The 19,496-nt window shown below is 39.2% G+C and overlaps 1 protein-coding gene across 1 annotated transcript; it reads right to left on the bottom strand.

Annotated features, from left to right (window-relative positions):
- Window positions 1-165: 165 nt before the first annotated feature.
- Window positions 166-8,296, bottom strand: LOC139122293 (protocadherin gamma-A4-like). The gene is made up of 11 exons (XM_070687691.1): window positions 8,267-8,296; window positions 7,747-7,875; window positions 6,776-6,840; window positions 5,796-6,036; window positions 4,982-5,224; window positions 4,157-4,351; window positions 3,536-3,634; window positions 2,860-3,003; window positions 1,908-2,066; window positions 791-952; window positions 166-314 (listed from the first exon to the last, which is right to left on the bottom strand). Exons 1-11 carry the CDS (start codon window positions 8,294-8,296, stop codon window positions 201-203), a joined length of 1,581 nt encoding a protein of 526 aa, XP_070543792.1. The 3' UTR covers window positions 166-200.
- Window positions 8,297-19,496: the final 11,200 nt, after the last annotated feature.

Below are 19,496 nucleotides of genomic sequence, written 5' to 3'. Positions count from 1 at the left end.
GTTTGGTATAGCAGTATGAGTTGCTTTCCAAGTACATTTAATTATATCCAGAAAACTTCATTTAAAGTTCTGCTTGGTGGAACAATAAAATATTGACATGAACAAATCTCACCTTGGCAGTTCTCCCTTATCTGCTGCCATGACGAAAATGACATTACTGTCAATTGTGTCTGCGTCCAAGAGATCAAAAAAAATGGCACTTAAGTCACCGGTGTCCTGATCAATGGTAATATGGACATGCCATTGTCTGTGGCTGAGTAAATACTATAGGCCACCTCACCATTCAGTCCTGTGTCTGCATCATCGGCCTCGATCTGACAATAAAGGCAAACCATGATGGCTGAGTTTTGTTCAGAAAAAAATAACTCTGAAGATAGAATGACAATGCAGTCTATAACCATGCAGAAAATAGACACATCGCCTTGATAGAGATGTTACTTTTGACAACAGATAATTGCTCACTGTAATCATGCAATCTATGCGCACCTCTGTGTGTGCACAGGTGTCTGCTCACACGGCACTACCCTTCACTGCGTATGGGAGCAAAAACGCGTCATCTTCCATTTATTGTGTATGTCGACACTGAACACGATATACCTCTCTATTTAATTGATCGCTTTTACCAAGGTCAAAATGTCCTTTTATCTTGCGATAATTCAATAAAGTTGTGCGGGTGCAAAATTATAAGAAAGTTTACAGTCAACTAATCAACGAAATGACATTACAAGGAGAGACGATAGAGTGTCCATCTCGACATTTTAGATTCAGTTTGTGATTTGCAGCACCTTACCGTCATGAGGTAGGTTGGTTCTGTGACATTTTCGTAGACAGATCCTGAGTAGGGTTCGTTCAGGAACACGGGAGCGTTATCGTTGATATCAGTGATGTTGATCCAGATTAAAGACGCATTGCTGCGAAATAACTCTGAAGTCTCCGTTTCAACGGCATACACCTGTAATAAGTGATGTTCATATAAAGAATTTAAGCTGGATAATTATGTAAGCCTAGAATGGAAGATCCGTCGCTCGAGGGCGCTTTCTCGCTCCCCTCTGAGTAAGAGATTGGATAAAAAAAAAAAAAAAAAAAAAAAAAAAAGAGATTGGAAGCGTAGGGAGGGAGCGTCCTCGAGCGACGGATCTTTCAGTCTAATGTAAGCCCTGTAGCTGACGTTTTGGGAAAACAGAACAAAAACGACGTATAGTCCGATCGTCCAGACTCATACGCTCAAAGCATATTATCAATGGACTACATGTTTATCTACTGGGATGATTATGACAGCAGTACTGTTGCCTGAATACTAGATCGTACCATATGTGTACCATATGTCCTGACCCAAGGTTAGAGATGACCAAAATATAGAGGTCTGCCTCTTATGAACTCATGGCCTTATCAGCAGGTACGCAATGTTATTATATCGAAGGAAATTCAAGTAATACTTGAGTCACCGTAAGCAATCGGTGAAATGAACATTTTTCCTTTTCATTGGGCACCTTCCTATTGAACACAGAAGATACAGAAGTGGTACAGTTGTCAAATTTCATCGCAACCACTACCTTCACCTCTTACGTATACAAATAGGGTGAAATTGAACAAAGTCCAGTTATTCCATCAGGCGGCAAATGCAATAAAATAACCGCCCCTTTTTACCTTATCAATCATGCAAAGGTCATGAAGAGGTCATGAAAGATCTACTGCTAACATGTAGTAACTTACGTTGTAAATGCTCCCAACGTCATTAAATTTTTAAGATATTAACATTTGGTCAGCCTGTTATTTCACTTCCAGACATATTCAGGATATTTCAAAATGAGCAATATGTGTTTGATATGTGCTTTGTGCTCTACTCGAATTGTTGACAAAAAATCGTTAGGGTGTAAACTCACCAAAAAACGTAGGAAAGGCCTTACCTCGATGTGAAAATCTTCACCCGGCAATGTTTCAAAATCCAACAGAGTGGAGTCATGGACTCGTACATAAGTTATGGCTGTGTTAGGCGTTACTGACATAGGATCATCCACCTTAAAGATTTCGCTGTCGATGACAAATTTGAATACTGCGTTGTCTCCCTACAGGAAAACAGGTGTAACCGTTGTCATATAAGTCCGAGTTAGACTTCAATGAACGAAAACCAGGACGAACGGATAAGTTCTTAATGGTATCCCTGAACGTATAAAGGACCACTGCAGTTCAATGAATGTGAACTTGGAATGTAAAGCCAGCTGATATCAACTTATCATTTTGAAATGAATTATAAAATTAGTCCTTATTCTCCAATAGCCAATAGTATGCATTTTTGTGTGTATCTTATTCAATGCCTGGCCTCGGCCAATAGCACTTTTTCACAGAGAACATTCAACAATGAGATTTAGCTAGAATCTACATGGTGTATTGAATTTTGTGAGTGTATATAGCTATTTGTAAATTTTTATTATTACAGACCAGCAAATAGTCTGTATAGAATTGAAAATTGAAAACGATATATATATATATATATATATATATATTATATATATATATATATATATATATATATATATATATATATATATATATATTTATATATATATCGAAGTATACAGATGTCCTCGAGGGAAATTACAGTGCTCAATGCAAAAAGCAGAGCGTTATAAATAAATAAATAAATAAATAAATAATAAATAAATAAATAAATAAATAATTATGTTTATTTATTTATTTATTTATTTTATATATATATATATATATATATATATATATATATATATATATATATATATATATATATATATATATATATATATATATGATGTCAAGATGAAAATATGTATTTAAAGAGGACAAGCTCTTGAACTTTTATTTTCCTGTGATTTAATAGCATACCTCATCAAGATCAGTTGCCATGATTCCACAAACTATTGTACCGGACGGAGAGTGTTCAGGCACTGTACCATAGTACTCATCGTCACTCATTATTGGAGCGTTATCATTGACATCTTGCACTTCAATTTGAACTTCTGTTATACCCTTTGAACGATAAAAATGCATAAAGAAAAGCAGTATTTTTGTTTGATCCATGAGACTGAGAAGTTTTATAGAGTCGTGGTTCTAAGAAAATTTACTTTTTCCATGGAAGAGGCATGAACTATGTGTAATTTGCTGGATCAAACAGTAAGCAAAGCACTCTCTAAAGTGCGGTACTACCTATGGTAACTGTAGACTTTATTGTGGACAATTTTAGCCCAATGTCTTCAGTTATTGCTGTATGTAAAGCTATTGACATTTCGAAAACTACGACCACAATCACCACTGCCACCACCATCAGTAGCATCACTGTCTCATCATCATCATCATCATCATGCCATGAATTGATACATCTATCCACTGTCATCCTAATTACCCTAAAAATCATCAATATCTTCACAATCTCATTTGTCCAAATAATCTATTAAGCGATATGAATTATGATAAGCATCTTCATCAATAAAGACTCAACCTACAGTCGTAATATTTGACACTTGATGTTATAAGAGCGCCATCGACATTTATGTTGACTTACCATTCTGGATGGTTCGCCATCATCTTCAGCAATGACTGTCAGCGTGTACCACGGCTGTGTTTCTCGGTCAATGACGCCAGCTGTGCTGATCGTTCCATCCTTTAAACACATAACATATTTTCAACTTATTACGCGTGCGATGAATACGTATGTGTACCAAGCGTATCCACTTTCTTCAGTTAAGTAAATAAGCCGTTATGTATGAGGTTCAGTTTCGGCTAAACTGCGTTTTACATTGGATCCCATACTGATATTTCTTGAGCAACACACAATCATGAGCATGATGACGAAATTCAAGGCGTCCACATTTCAATACCACACGTGTAAGAAATAAGAAGGGTTACATCCCCCACACAAATAGTTCTCTAAACTTTACCAGATATATTTGTGTGCAATATCCTAGCATAAACCAAAAACTCATATTGATAATTTTCTCAGTCATTAAAAGCGTGAAGCGAATTTACAATTTCCGTAAAATTAGTGGATATAAATGTGTTAGTACGAACTAAGGGGGCTGTCCCTTGGCTGAACCCTACTTCAGGCGACTTTCGAGGCTACCGATGAGTAGTGCGAAATGAGATTCTGTGTCTACCAATATTGGCTTGAACGGAAGTTATTTACCTCAGAAATGTTAAATTGGCCTCCTTCATTTCCGTATAGTATCTCGTATCCTGTGATATCGCCGTCTTTGTCCTCTGCGAAGACTTGTCCCACGAACACGTTGAAACTGCCACCGGGGTAATCGTTCTCCTCGGTTTCCATGCTGTAGCTGGTTTGATTGAATTCTGGGCTGTGGGCGTTGCTATCGTTCAAAGCCTGCGATTTAAACATATTATAGCACTTGTCTACCATACGGAAAATAATATACTATGTAATTGACAGAAAGCGCTGCGTTAAATAGACAAATAACACTTTACAACGTCTGTATGATGCGTTGTTTGGAAAGCAGATTTGTACGTGTTTAATAATTACTATGGTAAGGTAGAATGCGCCACAGGAACAGATATTCGGACTCTAAAAACTTTTACAATTCTTTTCTGATCTACCGCTTCTTGGGGCTCATTTTGAAGCTCTTAAAACTTTTCACTGCTTAGTTTTTCGAAAATCGAAAATTTCACTTTTCTTCGGAGACATAACCCAGGGAAGGCAGCCACTTCGAATTTCGGATATCGGTAAATTTTGGGTAATTTGTTTCTCTAGTACCAAAATTTGCACGTACCCCCGATTCTTATTCTTGATTTTCAAAGAGAATGGTTGAAATAATCCTTGAGGAAACTTTGAAAAAAAGTTAGAAACTTTAACTTTTTTTTACTTTCTAGGTGCATACTACCTTAAGAATTAATTGTTGATACAGGCTCGGTTACGCATCCTAAGAATGTTCTTCCATATGTCTGCACGTCTTTACGTCTGCAAAGTAAATTTAGAAACAAAGAACCTGCAACACACCTTTAGTGTAACTTCCACAGATGTAGTATCATTTACGATTCCATCAATGTCATAAGGAACCGGATTGAACGCTTCGATGTCCACGGTCAAGATCTCACCGGTATCTTCTATCTGAACACTGGACACGATGAACACTTCCCCAGTAACCTCGTCCACTTTAAAGTTTTCGTAGTCGGTGCCGTTCTTGTCTAAGATAGCGTACCTCACTGCGCCGTTGTCCGCATCGTCGTCTTCGTCAACGGCCTGTGTGTGTAACAGAATTAGATGCATTTTCGTCAAGTTTAGAGCCGGGTCAATCCAGAAAAACTGACGAAGGAAGGCCGACCTGAAAACTATTTCAGTTGTCGACGGCATGCGTTAGTAAGTCTTCCATGGTAAAGCGGATTTGATGGGTTTTTAAAAGCCACCTTTCCTAAAAAATGACAGGTTGCGATACTACCCTGAGGGACCGATGGACCCGAACAGGCCTTTTCATGAATCATCATGTGTCAACTGCAAAAGGCTTCTCTGTATATAACAAACTACGTGCTATTTCCCCAGCAAAGCATACGCCTTTACCTAAATGACTGAAACGAATTCTATGAAGACTACAGAATACTTGACCCACACCGAACAATTTTGAAAATCAACATAATCATAGGGGGTCCAGCTACAAGGCCAAGGAAATACCCCTTAAAATGATTGTTTTGAGATAAATGAGCACAGATAGGGTTCTTCACGTGCGTCAAAGCAAAGTAAAGGCTGCGGTACAACTACTATACAGATGAAAAAACTTGTGAACGGGGATGGTGTATATAGGACCAGCTAAACTCACTCTGACTGTGGCCACTTTGAATCCTGGGATGCTTTCCAGCGCCATGCCCAGGTACAAGTCCTCCTCAAACTGCGGCGCGTTGTCGTTGATGTCTTGAAGATACACGGTGACTAAAGTCTCGCCAGTTCTCGGACTTTCTCCACCGTCAATGGCTAAAACGTAGACTGGATGGACAGCTTGTTCTTCGCGATCCAATGGTTGCACCGTGTATACTTTACCATCACTATCAACACTAAAGTTGCTGCATTTGAAAGGAAAATAGTACTAATTTTGCTATTGTTCATTTTGAAAGACAAACATTGAATTTTGCAATATCTCACTGTGGTATGCAGTGTGGGTGTGCTATTCAATACCCCACGTCCAGTTAATCTGTTCACCCCAAAGTCTCCGTCAACAAGTGCATCATTACCATTGATAACAATGGGTTTGGGTCAAACCATGATGGTGAAAGGGTTAAAGAAATCTATTCACCTACATTTTACTGTAGATAAAAATATGCCGATCCGCAAAACCTGTCAAGTAATACGGACGTTCACCATCATGTGTAGCAAGAAATGGTAGTTGCAGTGACTTCGGAACAATGGCATTCTAGCCAAGTGTTACTTTTGTTTTCAATGTGTACAATAAAAATCAATTTCATGTCTTTCCGATTCCCCCCCTACCATTACTTTATGACGACAGTTGTCATCGTGCTTTGACCTTGTCGATTTCATATTTCGGATAAATGATAGATTTGAATAGCTTTGGATATGTAATATACTGCAATTGGTCAAATATATGAATTCTAAAGATCTTGTTGTGTCTTTACTACTGAAATTATATGCACATTGAAGTGTCAACGACTTTCTGACTTTGACGGTTTACACTTTCAAAATATTGTATGTGACCCCAATATTTATATTTGCTGTAGTAGGAGAATGCTGTATGACATCCATAAGACTCAGTAAGGTATGAGGTTACATGGAAACCATCATACATACCCTTGCATTGGTTCAGCTATACGGAAGGAAATATCGGCATTCTGTCCCTCGTCGATATCATATGCCTTGATAGGAACAATGAACAATAGCAATAAAAAGTGTTCAGGCTGAGTCAAGTTCAGAGACACATTCAAAATCTGCCTTCTTTGATTTAACACTTCTTTGGAGTTCAGGAAAGAGTTGACACGACAGGTTTTTCAGTATCTGGAAGTTGGTTGTCCACACTGTCAGGTAAAATTAAAGCTATTTTCATGTATCAAACCTTCCCTCATTTTTTTTTACAATAAACACTCTGCTGGTATGCAACTTGTGTGGACTGATTTTAAAGAGTAAGGAGTAGGTGATGTTTTCACCACCTTGGTTTTGTGAAAATCCAACAGTGAAATCCTAGGGCATTAACATAGGAATAGCGGCCGTTTTGGATTTCCTAATATATGTAAACTTTAGCCAATGTCTTTTTTATTACAACAATATGCACTGCGATTCCGGATATGATATTCATTCTTAAGAATGGTTAAAAGTTTACTTTCACGAAATGTTGAACACGAGTCAACCGTTTCATTTCAAGGCGATTGTACTAAGTATATTATGTTGATACTCCATCCATAGTGGTGGTACCATCAGAGTGCAAATTGGGAACAACTGGCATTTAACAATCGATGATAACAGTAACAAAACTCCGATAAAAATAGTAAATTAAAAAAATAGATTATTCCATTTTGGAATAGTTCGAAATGATCGCTTGCTTGCATACTTCTTCTTCAATGAACAGGAGAAGTGAAGTGATGCAGAATCATGATCATTCTCATCTCATAACAACTTTGACAATGTCAATAATCACGTCACAATTTCTATTAATTGTGACTCATATAGATGTAAACAATGTATGAGTTAAGAAAGCACACTCATCATCAGGCCATCTTACGGGTTTTTCAGAATCAGGGGACCTAAATGATAAAATTAAGTATTACCTCAACGTAAGTGATAACAGCATCATCTTCCTCTTCAAGAATGGTGACCGTTTGATTGACAGCGTCGATGATTGGGTCGTTGTCGTTGATATCTGTGACAATGACTGACAGGTCTGTGTCATTTGCCGTCTGTAAAGTATATTACATGCATTTTCGTCATCTATCCAATCATACATCGAGAGCTGTCTTCCTTGGAATGGGCAGTCAAACAGTAACCATTGAAACATGCATCACCTACACTGTAACTAATTACCACCATCGCCATTTTCATCAACATCATCATCATCATCATCATCACCATCACCATCATCATCATCTTATCTATATCATAATAATTTGTCATCGTCATTATCACTATAATCATGGTTGCCGTGATCGTCACCATCATTAAAGTCAACGTCATGACCATTGACGCTGATGTTCTGTCACATCACAATTATGACTTATCATGTATGCACTCCAGTTTGAAATGCGGTCAATAAAAACGTCATCACCTGCCATGACAAGGAAGGAAACTTACAAAGTACCCGTCTGTTACAGACACTGTCATGTTGAGATGGGCTTGACTGTCCCTGTCTAACAGGCCAAAGATGAACACTTCACCTCTATTCAAGGAAGAAACAAAAATATCCCGGTGAGTGAAGTTGTAAAGATTCTGTATAATGTCGCCCTTTCTTGCATGCTTAACTCTAGAAGTCAAAGTAATGAAGGGACATATTATCATTAAGAGTTACGTTTCTCTCTCTCTCTCTCTCTCTCTCTCTCTCTCTCTCTCTCTCTCTCTCTCTCTCTCTCTCTCTCTCAGTATACTATAAGTGTCAAAGAAAGTCACTTCATGGCATGAGATACAGCCGAATTGTCAGCGACAACAAAGCAGGAAAAATCAAAGACACGTACGAGACGGAATCCACGAAGAAGTGACCGTCATCAGACACATTCCTGTCATTTCCAAAGGAGAATGTCAGCTGATCGCCATCCAAATCATATGCCTATATATCAAGAAATAGAGGAGCTGTAGTAAGACATCAGTTGATTTATGAATTTAATGAAATTTAATTAAAATCGGGTGTTTCTAATATACCAGTGTTCGCGGTGACTTTTTTCTCCTCGCGTACGGCATACGCATTAGTCTGCTAAAATTGCGTAATGGCTGGATTTGAGTGCGTAATTTCACTTCCGCACTCGATTGATGAAAAAACTGACTGCAAAATACAATGTGCCGTTGAATAAACCTACACTACATATTCGGATTGTACGATGTAACATTATTTTAATGAAAACAGTTTAACGAACAACTTGAACAATGTTGAAACGTAACAGCGAAGGTTATACATGCGACCGTCAAAACACATTGGGCAACCCAAAAGTTAGAGTTATGGCAGCTTATCCAGACGGTTTCTGGACGTTTCGGCACCAAGTCGTTTCGGCCCAAGACGTTTCGGCCTTTGAATTTCAGGCCCCAAGTCCGACGTTTCGGCACCGCAACCCAAGACGTTTCGGCACCGCTGAAGGCTACCTGTGGGAACTAGTGCTGGAGCGTAATGTTACAAATCAAAGTACTAAAAAGTATAGTGTCAACTAACATTCACGTACATGCTTTAATCTTTGTGAGAACATGGGAAGAGACCGTAAGAAAAAACTTCGTATCATTTTGAAATCTGTGACACAAGTTTATCGATATCAATAGCCGCCGACACGGCAAAAGTTTGAAAGCGGTGGCGAAACAGCACGGCAAAATTCACACAAAATGCACATAAAGTACTGGTCAGAACGCAAAGGTCACGCTTACGAATATGACGGATCAGTCAATTACTGAATAGTTTGAAAAAAAAAAATCTAAACACAGATGCCGAAACGTCTTGGGTTGCAGTGCCGAAGTGACTTGGGCCGGAAATTGAGAGGCCGAAACGACTTGGTGCCTGAACGACCAGTTACCATCCAGACACTTCTGCAGTGTTCAAAATTTATCGGGATTCCGACGAGCTCTACCGATGAATCATTTTTTTCACGGACTCGTAGAGCAAAGTTGAAAGAAACAGATTTGTCTGCTTCGACGCCATGCTGCATGTGTGCTTGATCAAAATTTGGGAACAGCGAGACGCGATGATCGTGCACGGTCGGCATTTATATAATTTGTCGCAACATTTCTGTCAATCACTCACTTTCAGAAACTATCGCTCGCCTGAAAATTAGCAACGTAATTCATAGGCACAGCTGACATGATAACGTGCCTAACGTGATAACGTGTGAACTACGATGCCGATTTTTCAGACAAAGATAACGTGTGGACTACGATGCCGATTTTTCAGACAACGCCCAGAGAATCCGAAACTTTCCACACAACATGAGTGATTGACAGAAATGTGTTGCAACAAATTTCGTCTGGTTGTCGCCTAAGCTCAGTCGTGGGGAGTGCTTTCGGTGTTATCCTTTGCGTATAGAAAACGCATAACGATGAAAAAAATGCGTACAGAGTCAATTTCAATGCGTAAATACGCACGATTTTTGCGTAAACGCGAACTCTGTATACACTTGAATAACAGTGAAAAATGTATAATTTTGTCGTGGATTCTTATTACGACCAACCAAAAAAAGGAACTTTAATCCGACGAAATGAAAAAATAAAATGCTACGGATGCCACCTTGGACATAAAACATCATAGCTTCCCACAAGACAGTAGTCAGAACTAGCACACCACTGTCCCCAGACAGAAGGCAGTGATAAATACGACTTCACGTCGTCGGCTTCCAAAGCAAGAGTACAATAAGGCATATGCATGATTCATGCGTTGAAGTCATTGGAATTCCGCTTCGCGTGTAATGATAGCATCGCCGTCTACATGTAAACCCACGATTCGTGCCTGACGCTGCCACAGGGTAATACGGTAACTGATACCATGACAAATAAATGATGAACAATGAATCGTAAATATTGCGTTGACCTTCCTGTTAAAAGTACTCAGGTACGCTACTTTCAGTTCCCTAAAATGAACAATTACTTTAAACACTGGAAATATCAACAGAGATTGATTGCACCGGCAGTAAAACCCTATCTCACAATTTAATCGAAGCAAGGAAGAGTGATGTGAAGCTAAGAATTACAGAATAACGTTACCGATATGTTAAATACAGAAGCGCCGACAAGAGCGCCCTCACTGATGCTTGCTGAGAAAGGTGCATTGATAAACTCTGGCGGCTCGTCATTTACGTTGATGACGTCAATGCGCACTTCTGTTAGATTATATCTGCAAAAAGAAGAGTAACAAAAAACATGAATCATATAAACGCTTACACCGTTCTTGATTTGAAATCGATGTATGGGATTTGGCAATGCATAAATGCCAACAGCGAAGTAAAGCCAGACTCCAGGAAGCAATCATGTCGAAGTGACGTATGTGACATGCAGTTCAGATAATATTTCCTGAAAACCTTGATGATTTTATGCAGTTCTCTGGAGATGAATAAGTTTACTCGTTGTTGCCTCGGCTGCATATTGGGTATAGCAGTATGAGTTGCTTTGCAAGTAACATTTCATCATATCCAGAAAACTTCATTTAAAGTTCTGCTGGGTGTAACAATAAAATATTGAAATGAACAAATCTCACCTTGGCGGTTCTCCCTTATCTGCTGCCATGACGAAAATGACGTAACTGTCAATTGTGTCTGCGTCCAAGAGATCATAAAAAGTGGCGCTTAAGTCACCGGTGTCCTGATCAATGGTAAATATGGACATGCCATTGTCTGTGGCTGAGTAGATACTATAGGCCACCTCACCATCCAATCCCGTGTCTGCATCATCGGCCTCGATCTGACAATAAAGGTAAACAATCTTAGTTGAGTTTTCTTCAGACAAAAAAACACTGAAGTTAGAATGACAATGCAGTCTATAACAATGTAGACAATGGACAAATTGGCTTCGATTGAGATGTTTCTTTTGACAGCAAACATTTGGTCACTGTAATCATGCAATCTGTGCGAACCTGTGTGCGCACAGGTGTCTGCTCACACGGCACACCCCCTTCACTGCGTTTGGGAGCAAAGACGCATCATCTTTCATTTATTGTGTATGTCGACACGATACACCTCTGTTTATATCGCTTTTAACCACAGTCAAAGTGTCCTTTTATCTTGCGATAATTCAATAAAGTTGTGCGGGTGCAAAATTATAAGAAAGTTTACACTCAACTAATCAACGAAATGACATTGTACAAGGAGAGACGAAAGAGTTTCCATCACGACATTTTAGATTCAGTTTGTGATTTGCAGCACCTTACCGTCATCAGGTAGGTTGGCTCTGTGACATTTTCGTAAACAGATGCTGAGTACGGTTCGTTAAGGAACACGGGAGCGTTATCGTTGATATCAGTTATGTTGATCCATACCAAAGAAGCATTGCTGCGAAATAACTCCGAAGTCTCCGTTTCAACGGCATATACCTGTAATAAGTTATGTTCATAAAAAGAATTTAAGCTTGATACTTTTATAATGTTATGTAGGTCATTTCCCCCACACTCATCATGACCTGAGTTCAATTGGTCTAGAACATTCCCAAGGTCACTGCCCTTGATGACCTCACAACCTTGAATTCAATTAGTCATGTTTGGAATGTTCTGGAAAGTTGATTAGTTGTGTAAGGGAGATAATTTTGGAACAGTAATTGGCATGTCAATAAAGTTCTAGATTGTTCTTACATGCCTTTATAAAAGGGACGTGCACAGCTTCCAGTCAGACTTTTGGGATCGTGTCTCTTGTGTGTTACTAAACTCCAGCAGTAGTCATTCTCAAGACTTTTCAAGACCTTCACTGTCAACGCTGGATTTATACTGTGGACTTTGTACAGCTTCAAGCCTGCAAGCCAAAGGACTGTTCATTCATCCGACTGACTGTTACAACTCTGAGACTGGAGCTTTGCCGTCCCAGCTGAGATAAGTAGTCTGTACACTTTTAAAGCTTGTACTCTATCCCTGACTTAGCAATTAGTTTTATTTTTGTAATAAATTTGGTTTAAACATTAACTGCTGAGTTCACCCTTTTGTTCGTTTTCTCTGCACGTAACAAATTGGGGGCTTGTCCGGGATACGAACATTTTGAGCCGTTTGACAACATTTTGCCAGCCTTTTTAAAACTACTGTATACTGTGAACTCAGCGAAATTTAATCATGGCGGAATTTAAACCAGAGGAAATGGATGACCTTGATCAGGACACATTTGATTCCCTCAGAAAAGACGACCTCATAACACTGGCCATTTCCTTAAAGTAAAAGTCAAAAGATCTATGCGCAAGAGGGAAATACAGTACCGTATTGCCAAACATCTAGTTGATTTAGGCCAATTTGAGGAATCCACCCTGAAAGATTATGAGCCCGAGTCTACCTCTGAACTCAGAAAATTAGAATTAGAAATGCAGACAAATTTGGAGATCAAGAAACTAGAATTACAAATAGAAAAAGAAAAAATACAAATGCAGTTAGAAATGGAAGAAAGACAGAGAGAGAAAGATAGGCAGGAAAGATTAGAAATGAAACGTTTAGAGCTTGGACAGTCAGGAAAATCCTTCCCTTCACACGGTTTTGACATCACTAAGCATTTCAGGTTAGTCCCCCCTTTCCAAGAAAAGGATGTTGATAAATATTTCCTTCATTTTGAGAAAATTGCTCAGAGTCTGAATTGGCCTAAGGAGTCCTGGTCTATGCTTTTGCAGAGTGCTTTGGTGGGTAAAGCCAGAGAAATTTACATTCAATTGTCAGTAGAGCAGGCTTCAGATTATGATTCTGTGAAGGAATTAATTCTCAAGGGCTATGAGTTGGTGCCTGAAGCTTACCGTCAGAAATTTAGGGATTGTGAGAAGGTGAAGGATCAAACTTATGTTGAATTTGCTCGAACAAAAGAACAACTGTTTGATCGTTGGTGTTCTTCTGAAAAGGTCAGTCAGAATTATGACAAATTACGACAACTTGTTTTGATTGAGGAATTTAAGAGGTGCATTCGGAGTGACATCAAGACGTTTATCAATGAACAAAAGGCAGATACATTGGAGGTTGCTGCACGTTTGGCCGATGATTACTCATTGACTCACAAATCTTCATTTCTCAGCAAACCATCCCAGTCCTTTTCCTACAGAAACAATGCAGGTAAATTTAACTCCTCCTTTTCATCCAAGAATTTTTCAAAGGAGAGTAGGAAATCAAATGAAAACAGTTCACAAAATTCAAGTAACACTTCCACATCATCAGATCCAAAGTCTCAATCTCCTTCTGACAAACAGTTCGGTACACTTTCTTGTAATTATTGCAAGAAAGACGGCCATTTAATGTCAGAGTGTTTCAAATTGAAAAGAAAACGTGAAGGTCAAAGTGGTCAAAGTGGATCTAAGCCCACCGGCTTTATTTCTTCATCAACTCAATTAGAGTCTAATAATGTGTGCAACACATTTTCTGAGGTTAAACCCCTCTTATCCCCAATTAATGAGGTCAAGGTCAATTCTTCACAAGATAGCATTATGGGTATTTTCGAACCATTTATTCATAATGGTTTTATATCACTTTCTAGTGATTTCTCTTCCGCTACCCCTGTCAAAATTTTAAGAGATACCGGGGCTTCCCAGTCTCTTTTGTTGGCAGATACCCTGCCGTTTTCTGAAAAGTCATTTTCAGGTTCTAAAGTTCTTATTAAGGGGGTAGATTGTAATGACTACATTCCTGTTCCTCTCCATAATGTCTATTTGTCTTCGGACTTTGTTTCTGGACCTGTGACTTTAGGTATTAGGCCTTTTTTGCCTTTTGAAGGGATTCACCTTCTTCTTGGAAACGACCTTGCTGGGGACAAGGTCATTACTAATCCACTTGTGACTGATAATCCTAGTTTAGATCAGGATCCAGAGCCAATTGAACAAGAGATACCCGATTTATTTCCTTCATGTGCCATTACTCGAGCCATGTCAAAGAAACTTCCGAGAATCAAAATACTTTCAAAAATAATGTCACAGATGTTGACTTAAATGACACCTTTCTCAGTCAGGTGTTTGACACGGATCATTCCGTTATCCCTCGTGGATTTGAAACTTCCAGTAAAACTTCTGCTGACCAAAGTCAGACATTTTCTAGATCAAATCTCATTGCAGAACAACACAAAGACCCAGATATTTTGTCTTTGTTTGACAGGGTAGATGATGAAGGTAAAACTTCAGATAGCTCTGTTTCCTATTATACAAAGTCTGGTATTCTCATGCGTAAATGGAGACCTCCAGATGTTTTGGTTGATGACGATTGGGCTATAAAACATCAAATTGTGGTTCCAAAGCCCTACCGTGCTGAAATATTGCGCCTGGCCCATGAAACGCCCTGGGCTGGTCACTTAGGAGTCAGGAAAACTTATCATAAAATTCTCAGTCACTTTTATTGGCCTAATCTCAGGCAGGATGTAGCACATTTCTGTAAAACTTGTCACACATGTCAAATGGTAGGAAAGCCAAATCAGACCATTCAAAGGCCCCTTTACAACCAATTCCTGCATTTCAAGAACCATTTAGTAGGATACTAATAGACTGTGTTGGGCCCCTACCAAAAACAAGATCAGGAAATGAGTACATGCTGACAATAATGTGTACATCAACTCGGTTCCCCGAAGCCATACCACTGAGAAATATAAAGACAAAGACTATAGTGAGAGCTTTAGTCAAATTTTTCACTTTATTTGGCCTCCCTAAATGTGTCCAGTCCGATCAAGGCTCCAACTTTATGTCTGGTATTTTTCAACAAGTAATGGATCAGCTAGGCATTAAACAGTATAGGTCATCCGCCTATCATCCAGAAAGTCAGGGTGCTCTTGAGCGATTTCATCAAACTTTGAAAAACATGATTAGGACCTACTGTTTTGACACAGAGAAGCAGTGGGATGAAGGAATTCATTTTCTGCTCTTTGCTGTTAGAGAGTCAATTCAAGAGTCTCTTGGTTTTAGCCCATTTGAGCTTGTATTTGGACATACAGTCCGTGGCCCACTTAAGCTAGTTAAAGAGAAATTCCTATCAGACGATGATGATTGTCTGAATATTTTGCAATATGTGTCAGATTTTCGTACGAAACTCTCTAAAGCATGTGAATTAGCCAGAGAAAATCTTGAGTCATCTCAGCAGTCAATGAAAATCAAATATGATAAAGCACCTCAAAACGGAAGTTTGAACCAGGTCAAAAAGTTCTTGTTCTACTTCCAATTCCTGGCAAACCACTCCATGCTCGTTACTTTGGGCCATATCTAATTGATAAGAAATTGAGTGATTTAAATTACATCATAATAACACCTGACAGGCGAAAACAAAAACAGCTATGTCACATAAATATGCTTAAGCCATATTTGGATAGGGATAATCCTACTAAAACAAAGCCTGTCAGTACAGTCAGTTCTGGCCTTATGAAGATAGTGATACTGAAACTGACTTGAGTGAAAATACTCTAAACTCAAAGCTGGGCTCGGTCAAGCTTCAGAACTCAGAAATCCTGGAGAAGCTGGAGTCTACAAAGTTGGCACACCTCCAGCCAGAACAACAACAACAGGTGAAAGAACTGCTCCATGAATATAAACACCTGTTTCAAGATGTTCCAACGAGGACAAACGTCATCTATCACGACGTTGATGTTGGGGACAGTAAGCCTGTAAAACAACACCCATACAGACTGAATCCAACAAAAGCGAAATATCTCCAGGAAGAAGTCAAATACCTGCTGGACAATGACTGTATAGAACCCAGTAAAAGTAACTGGAGTTCGCCGTGCACACTTGTTCCCAAATCAGACCACAGTTATCGTATGTGCACGGACTTTAGGAAGGTCAACACTTTAACAAAGACAGACACTTTCCCAATCCCGAGGATTGATGACTGCATCGACCGAGTGGGAAAAGCCAAGTATGTGACGAAATTTGACCTACTGAAGGGATTTTGGCAAGTCCCTCTGACGGATCGTGCTCGTGAAATATCCGCCTTTGTTACACCAGACGGACTGTTCCAGTACAAGGTGATGCCATTCGGAATGAAGAACTCTCCGGCAACGTTCCAACGGATGATCAACGACGTCATATCCGGGCTAGACGGGTGTGCAGCCTACGTTGACGACGTCGTCCTGTATAGTGACACCTGGGAGGAACACATCAAGCTCATGCGGAAGTTCTTTGAGAGACTGAGCAAAGCAATGTTGACTGTCAACCTTGCCAAATCTGAGTTTGGTTGGGCTAGGGTAACTTACCTCGGACATACTGTAGGACAGGGTGAGGTAAAACCTGTTGATGCCAAAATCAGTGCCATTTCAAGTTTTCCCATACCAAACTGCAAACGACAACTGATGCGCTTTCTCGGTATGGCTGGTTACTACAGAAAATTCTGTCCAAATTTCTCCACAATTACTGAGCCTTTGACTAACTTACTTAAAAAGAAAGTAAAGTTTGTTTGGTCAGAGCAATGCCAACAGGCATTTGATACACTTAAAGCCATACTGCAAAGTGCCCCAGTGTTGTCTGCACCAGATTTCACTTTGCCATTCAAATTAGCTGTAGATGCTAGTGATACAGCTGCTGGTGCTGTTTTATTGCAAGAGGATAGTCATGGTGTAGATCATCCTGTTTGTTTTTCACGCAAATTTAACAAATCCCAGAGAAACTACTCTACAATTGAAAAAGAGTGTTTATCTTTGATATTAGCTTTACAGCATTTTGAAGTTTATGTTACTTCTTCAAATCAGCCAATAGTGGTTTATATTGATCACAACCCTCTTGTATTTCTACAGAAATTTAAAGGCAAAATCAGAGATTGCTTAGATGGAGTTTAATGTTACAGGAGTTTAATCTTGATATTAGACATATCAAAGGCAGAGACAATTTAATTGCAGACTGTCTCTCTCGTATTTAGAGTTTATTGTTGTTCACTTTCAAGAAATTTTATTGTTGTCACTTTCAAGAAATTTTACTTTAGAGTAAAACAAAATTTGAGTACTTAAATCTTTTTCAAGATTACATTTGTAAAAGAAAGATTTTTCTTTGAAAAATTTTCTTTTTTTGAAGAGGGGGTGTGTTATGTAGGTCATTTCCCCCACACTCATCATGACCTGAGTTCAATTGGTCTAGAACATTCCCAAGGTCACTGCCCTTGATGACCTCACAACCTTGAATTCAATTAGTCATGTTTGGAATGTTCTGGAAAGTTGATTAGTTGTGTAAGGGAGATAATTTTGGAACAGTAATTGGCATGTCAATAAAAGTTCTAGATTGTTCTTACATGCCTTTATAAAAGGGACGTGCACAGCTTCCAGTCAGACTTTTGGGATCGTGTCTCTTGTGTGTTACTAAACTCCAGCAGTAGTCATTCTCAAGACTTTTCAAGACCTTCACTGTCAACGCTGGATTTATACTGTGGACTTTGTACAGCTTCAAGCCTGCAAGCCAAAGGACTGTTCATTCATCCGACTGACTGTTACAACTCTGAGACTGGAGCTTTGCCGTCCCAGCTGAGATAAGTAGTCTGTACACTTTAAAGCTTGTACTCTATCCCTGACTTAGCAATTAGTTTTATTTTTGTAATAAATTTGGTTTAAACATTAACTGCTGAGTTCACCCTTTTGTTCGTTTTCTCTGCACGTAACAATAAGCATAGACTGGAAGATCCGTCGCTAGAGGGCGCTCTCTACGCTCCCCCTCTTAGTATGGGGAGCGTAGGGAGGGAGCGTCCTCGAGCGACGGGTCTTTCAGTTTAATGTAAGCCCTGTAGCTGACGTTTTTGGAAAACCAGAACAAAAACGACGAATAGTCCGATTGCCCAGGCTCATACGCTCAAATGTCATTATCAATAGACTACATTGTTTATCTACTGGGATTACTATTATAGCAGTACTGTTGCCTGAATACTAGATCGTGCCATATGTGTACCATGTGTACTAACCCCAGGTGACAGATAACCAACATCTAGAAGTCTAGGCCTACATCTTAGGAACTCATGGCCTTATCAGCAGGTACGCAATGTTATTATAACGAAAATTCAAGTAATACTGGAGTCACCGCAAGGAATCGGTCAAATGAACAATTATTCTTTTCATGGGACGCCTTCCTGTTTAACATAGGAGATACAGAAGTGGTATTGTTGTCAAATTTCATCGCAGCCACTACCTTGACCTCTTATGTATACAAAAAGAGCGAAATTGAACAAAGTCCAGTTATTCCATTAGGCGGTAAATGCAATAAAAACAACCGCCCCTTTTTACCTTATCAATCATGCAGAGGTCGTGAAGAGGTCATGAAATATGTACTGTAACTTGTAGTAACTTAAGTTTTAAATGCTCCCGACGTCATTAAAATTTGGAGATTGTAAGATTCGATCATAAAGTTACACTTCCAGGTATATTCAGGATATTTCAAAATAAGTAAGATGTGTTTGATGTGTGTTTTGTGCTCTACTCGAAATCGTTTAGAGAAAAATCGTTGGGGTGTAAACTCAGCAGAAAACGTAGGAAAGGCCTTACCTCGATGTGAAAATCTTGACCCGGCAATGTTTCAAAATCCAACAGAGTGGAGTCACTGACTCGTACATAGGCTATGGCTGTGTTGGGCGTTACTGACAGAGGATCATCCACCTTAAAGATTTCGCTGTCGACGACAAAGTTGAATACTGCGTTGTCTCCCTACAGAAAAATAGATGTAACCGTTGTCATAGATTACATTTTACTACAGTATATCAGTTTTGTCATATAAGTTCAAGTTAGACTTCATTGAA

Source organism: Ptychodera flava, chromosome 22 (genome assembly GCF_041260155.1).
Source record: "Ptychodera flava strain L36383 chromosome 22, AS_Pfla_20210202, whole genome shotgun sequence".
NCBI lineage: Eukaryota > Metazoa > Hemichordata > Enteropneusta > Ptychoderidae > Ptychodera > Ptychodera flava.
Note: the sequence above shows the minus strand (reverse complement) of the source record. Positions and strands in the feature narration are given on the sequence as shown.

Excerpts from the sequence above, each read along its gene's own strand:
- LOC139122293 (XM_070687691.1), bottom strand. The coding sequence starts at position 8,296 with ATGACAGTGTCTGTAACAGACGGGTACTTT. Across the intron at positions 6,037-6,775 it reads ATAGCTGAACCAATGCAAGG|CAACTTTAGTGTTGATAGTG; the intron begins GTATGTATGATG and ends TTTCAAATGCAG. Across the intron at positions 315-790 it reads AACCAACCTACCTCATGACG|ATCGAGGCCGATGATGCAGA; the intron begins GTAAGGTGCTGC and ends CTTTATTGTCAG.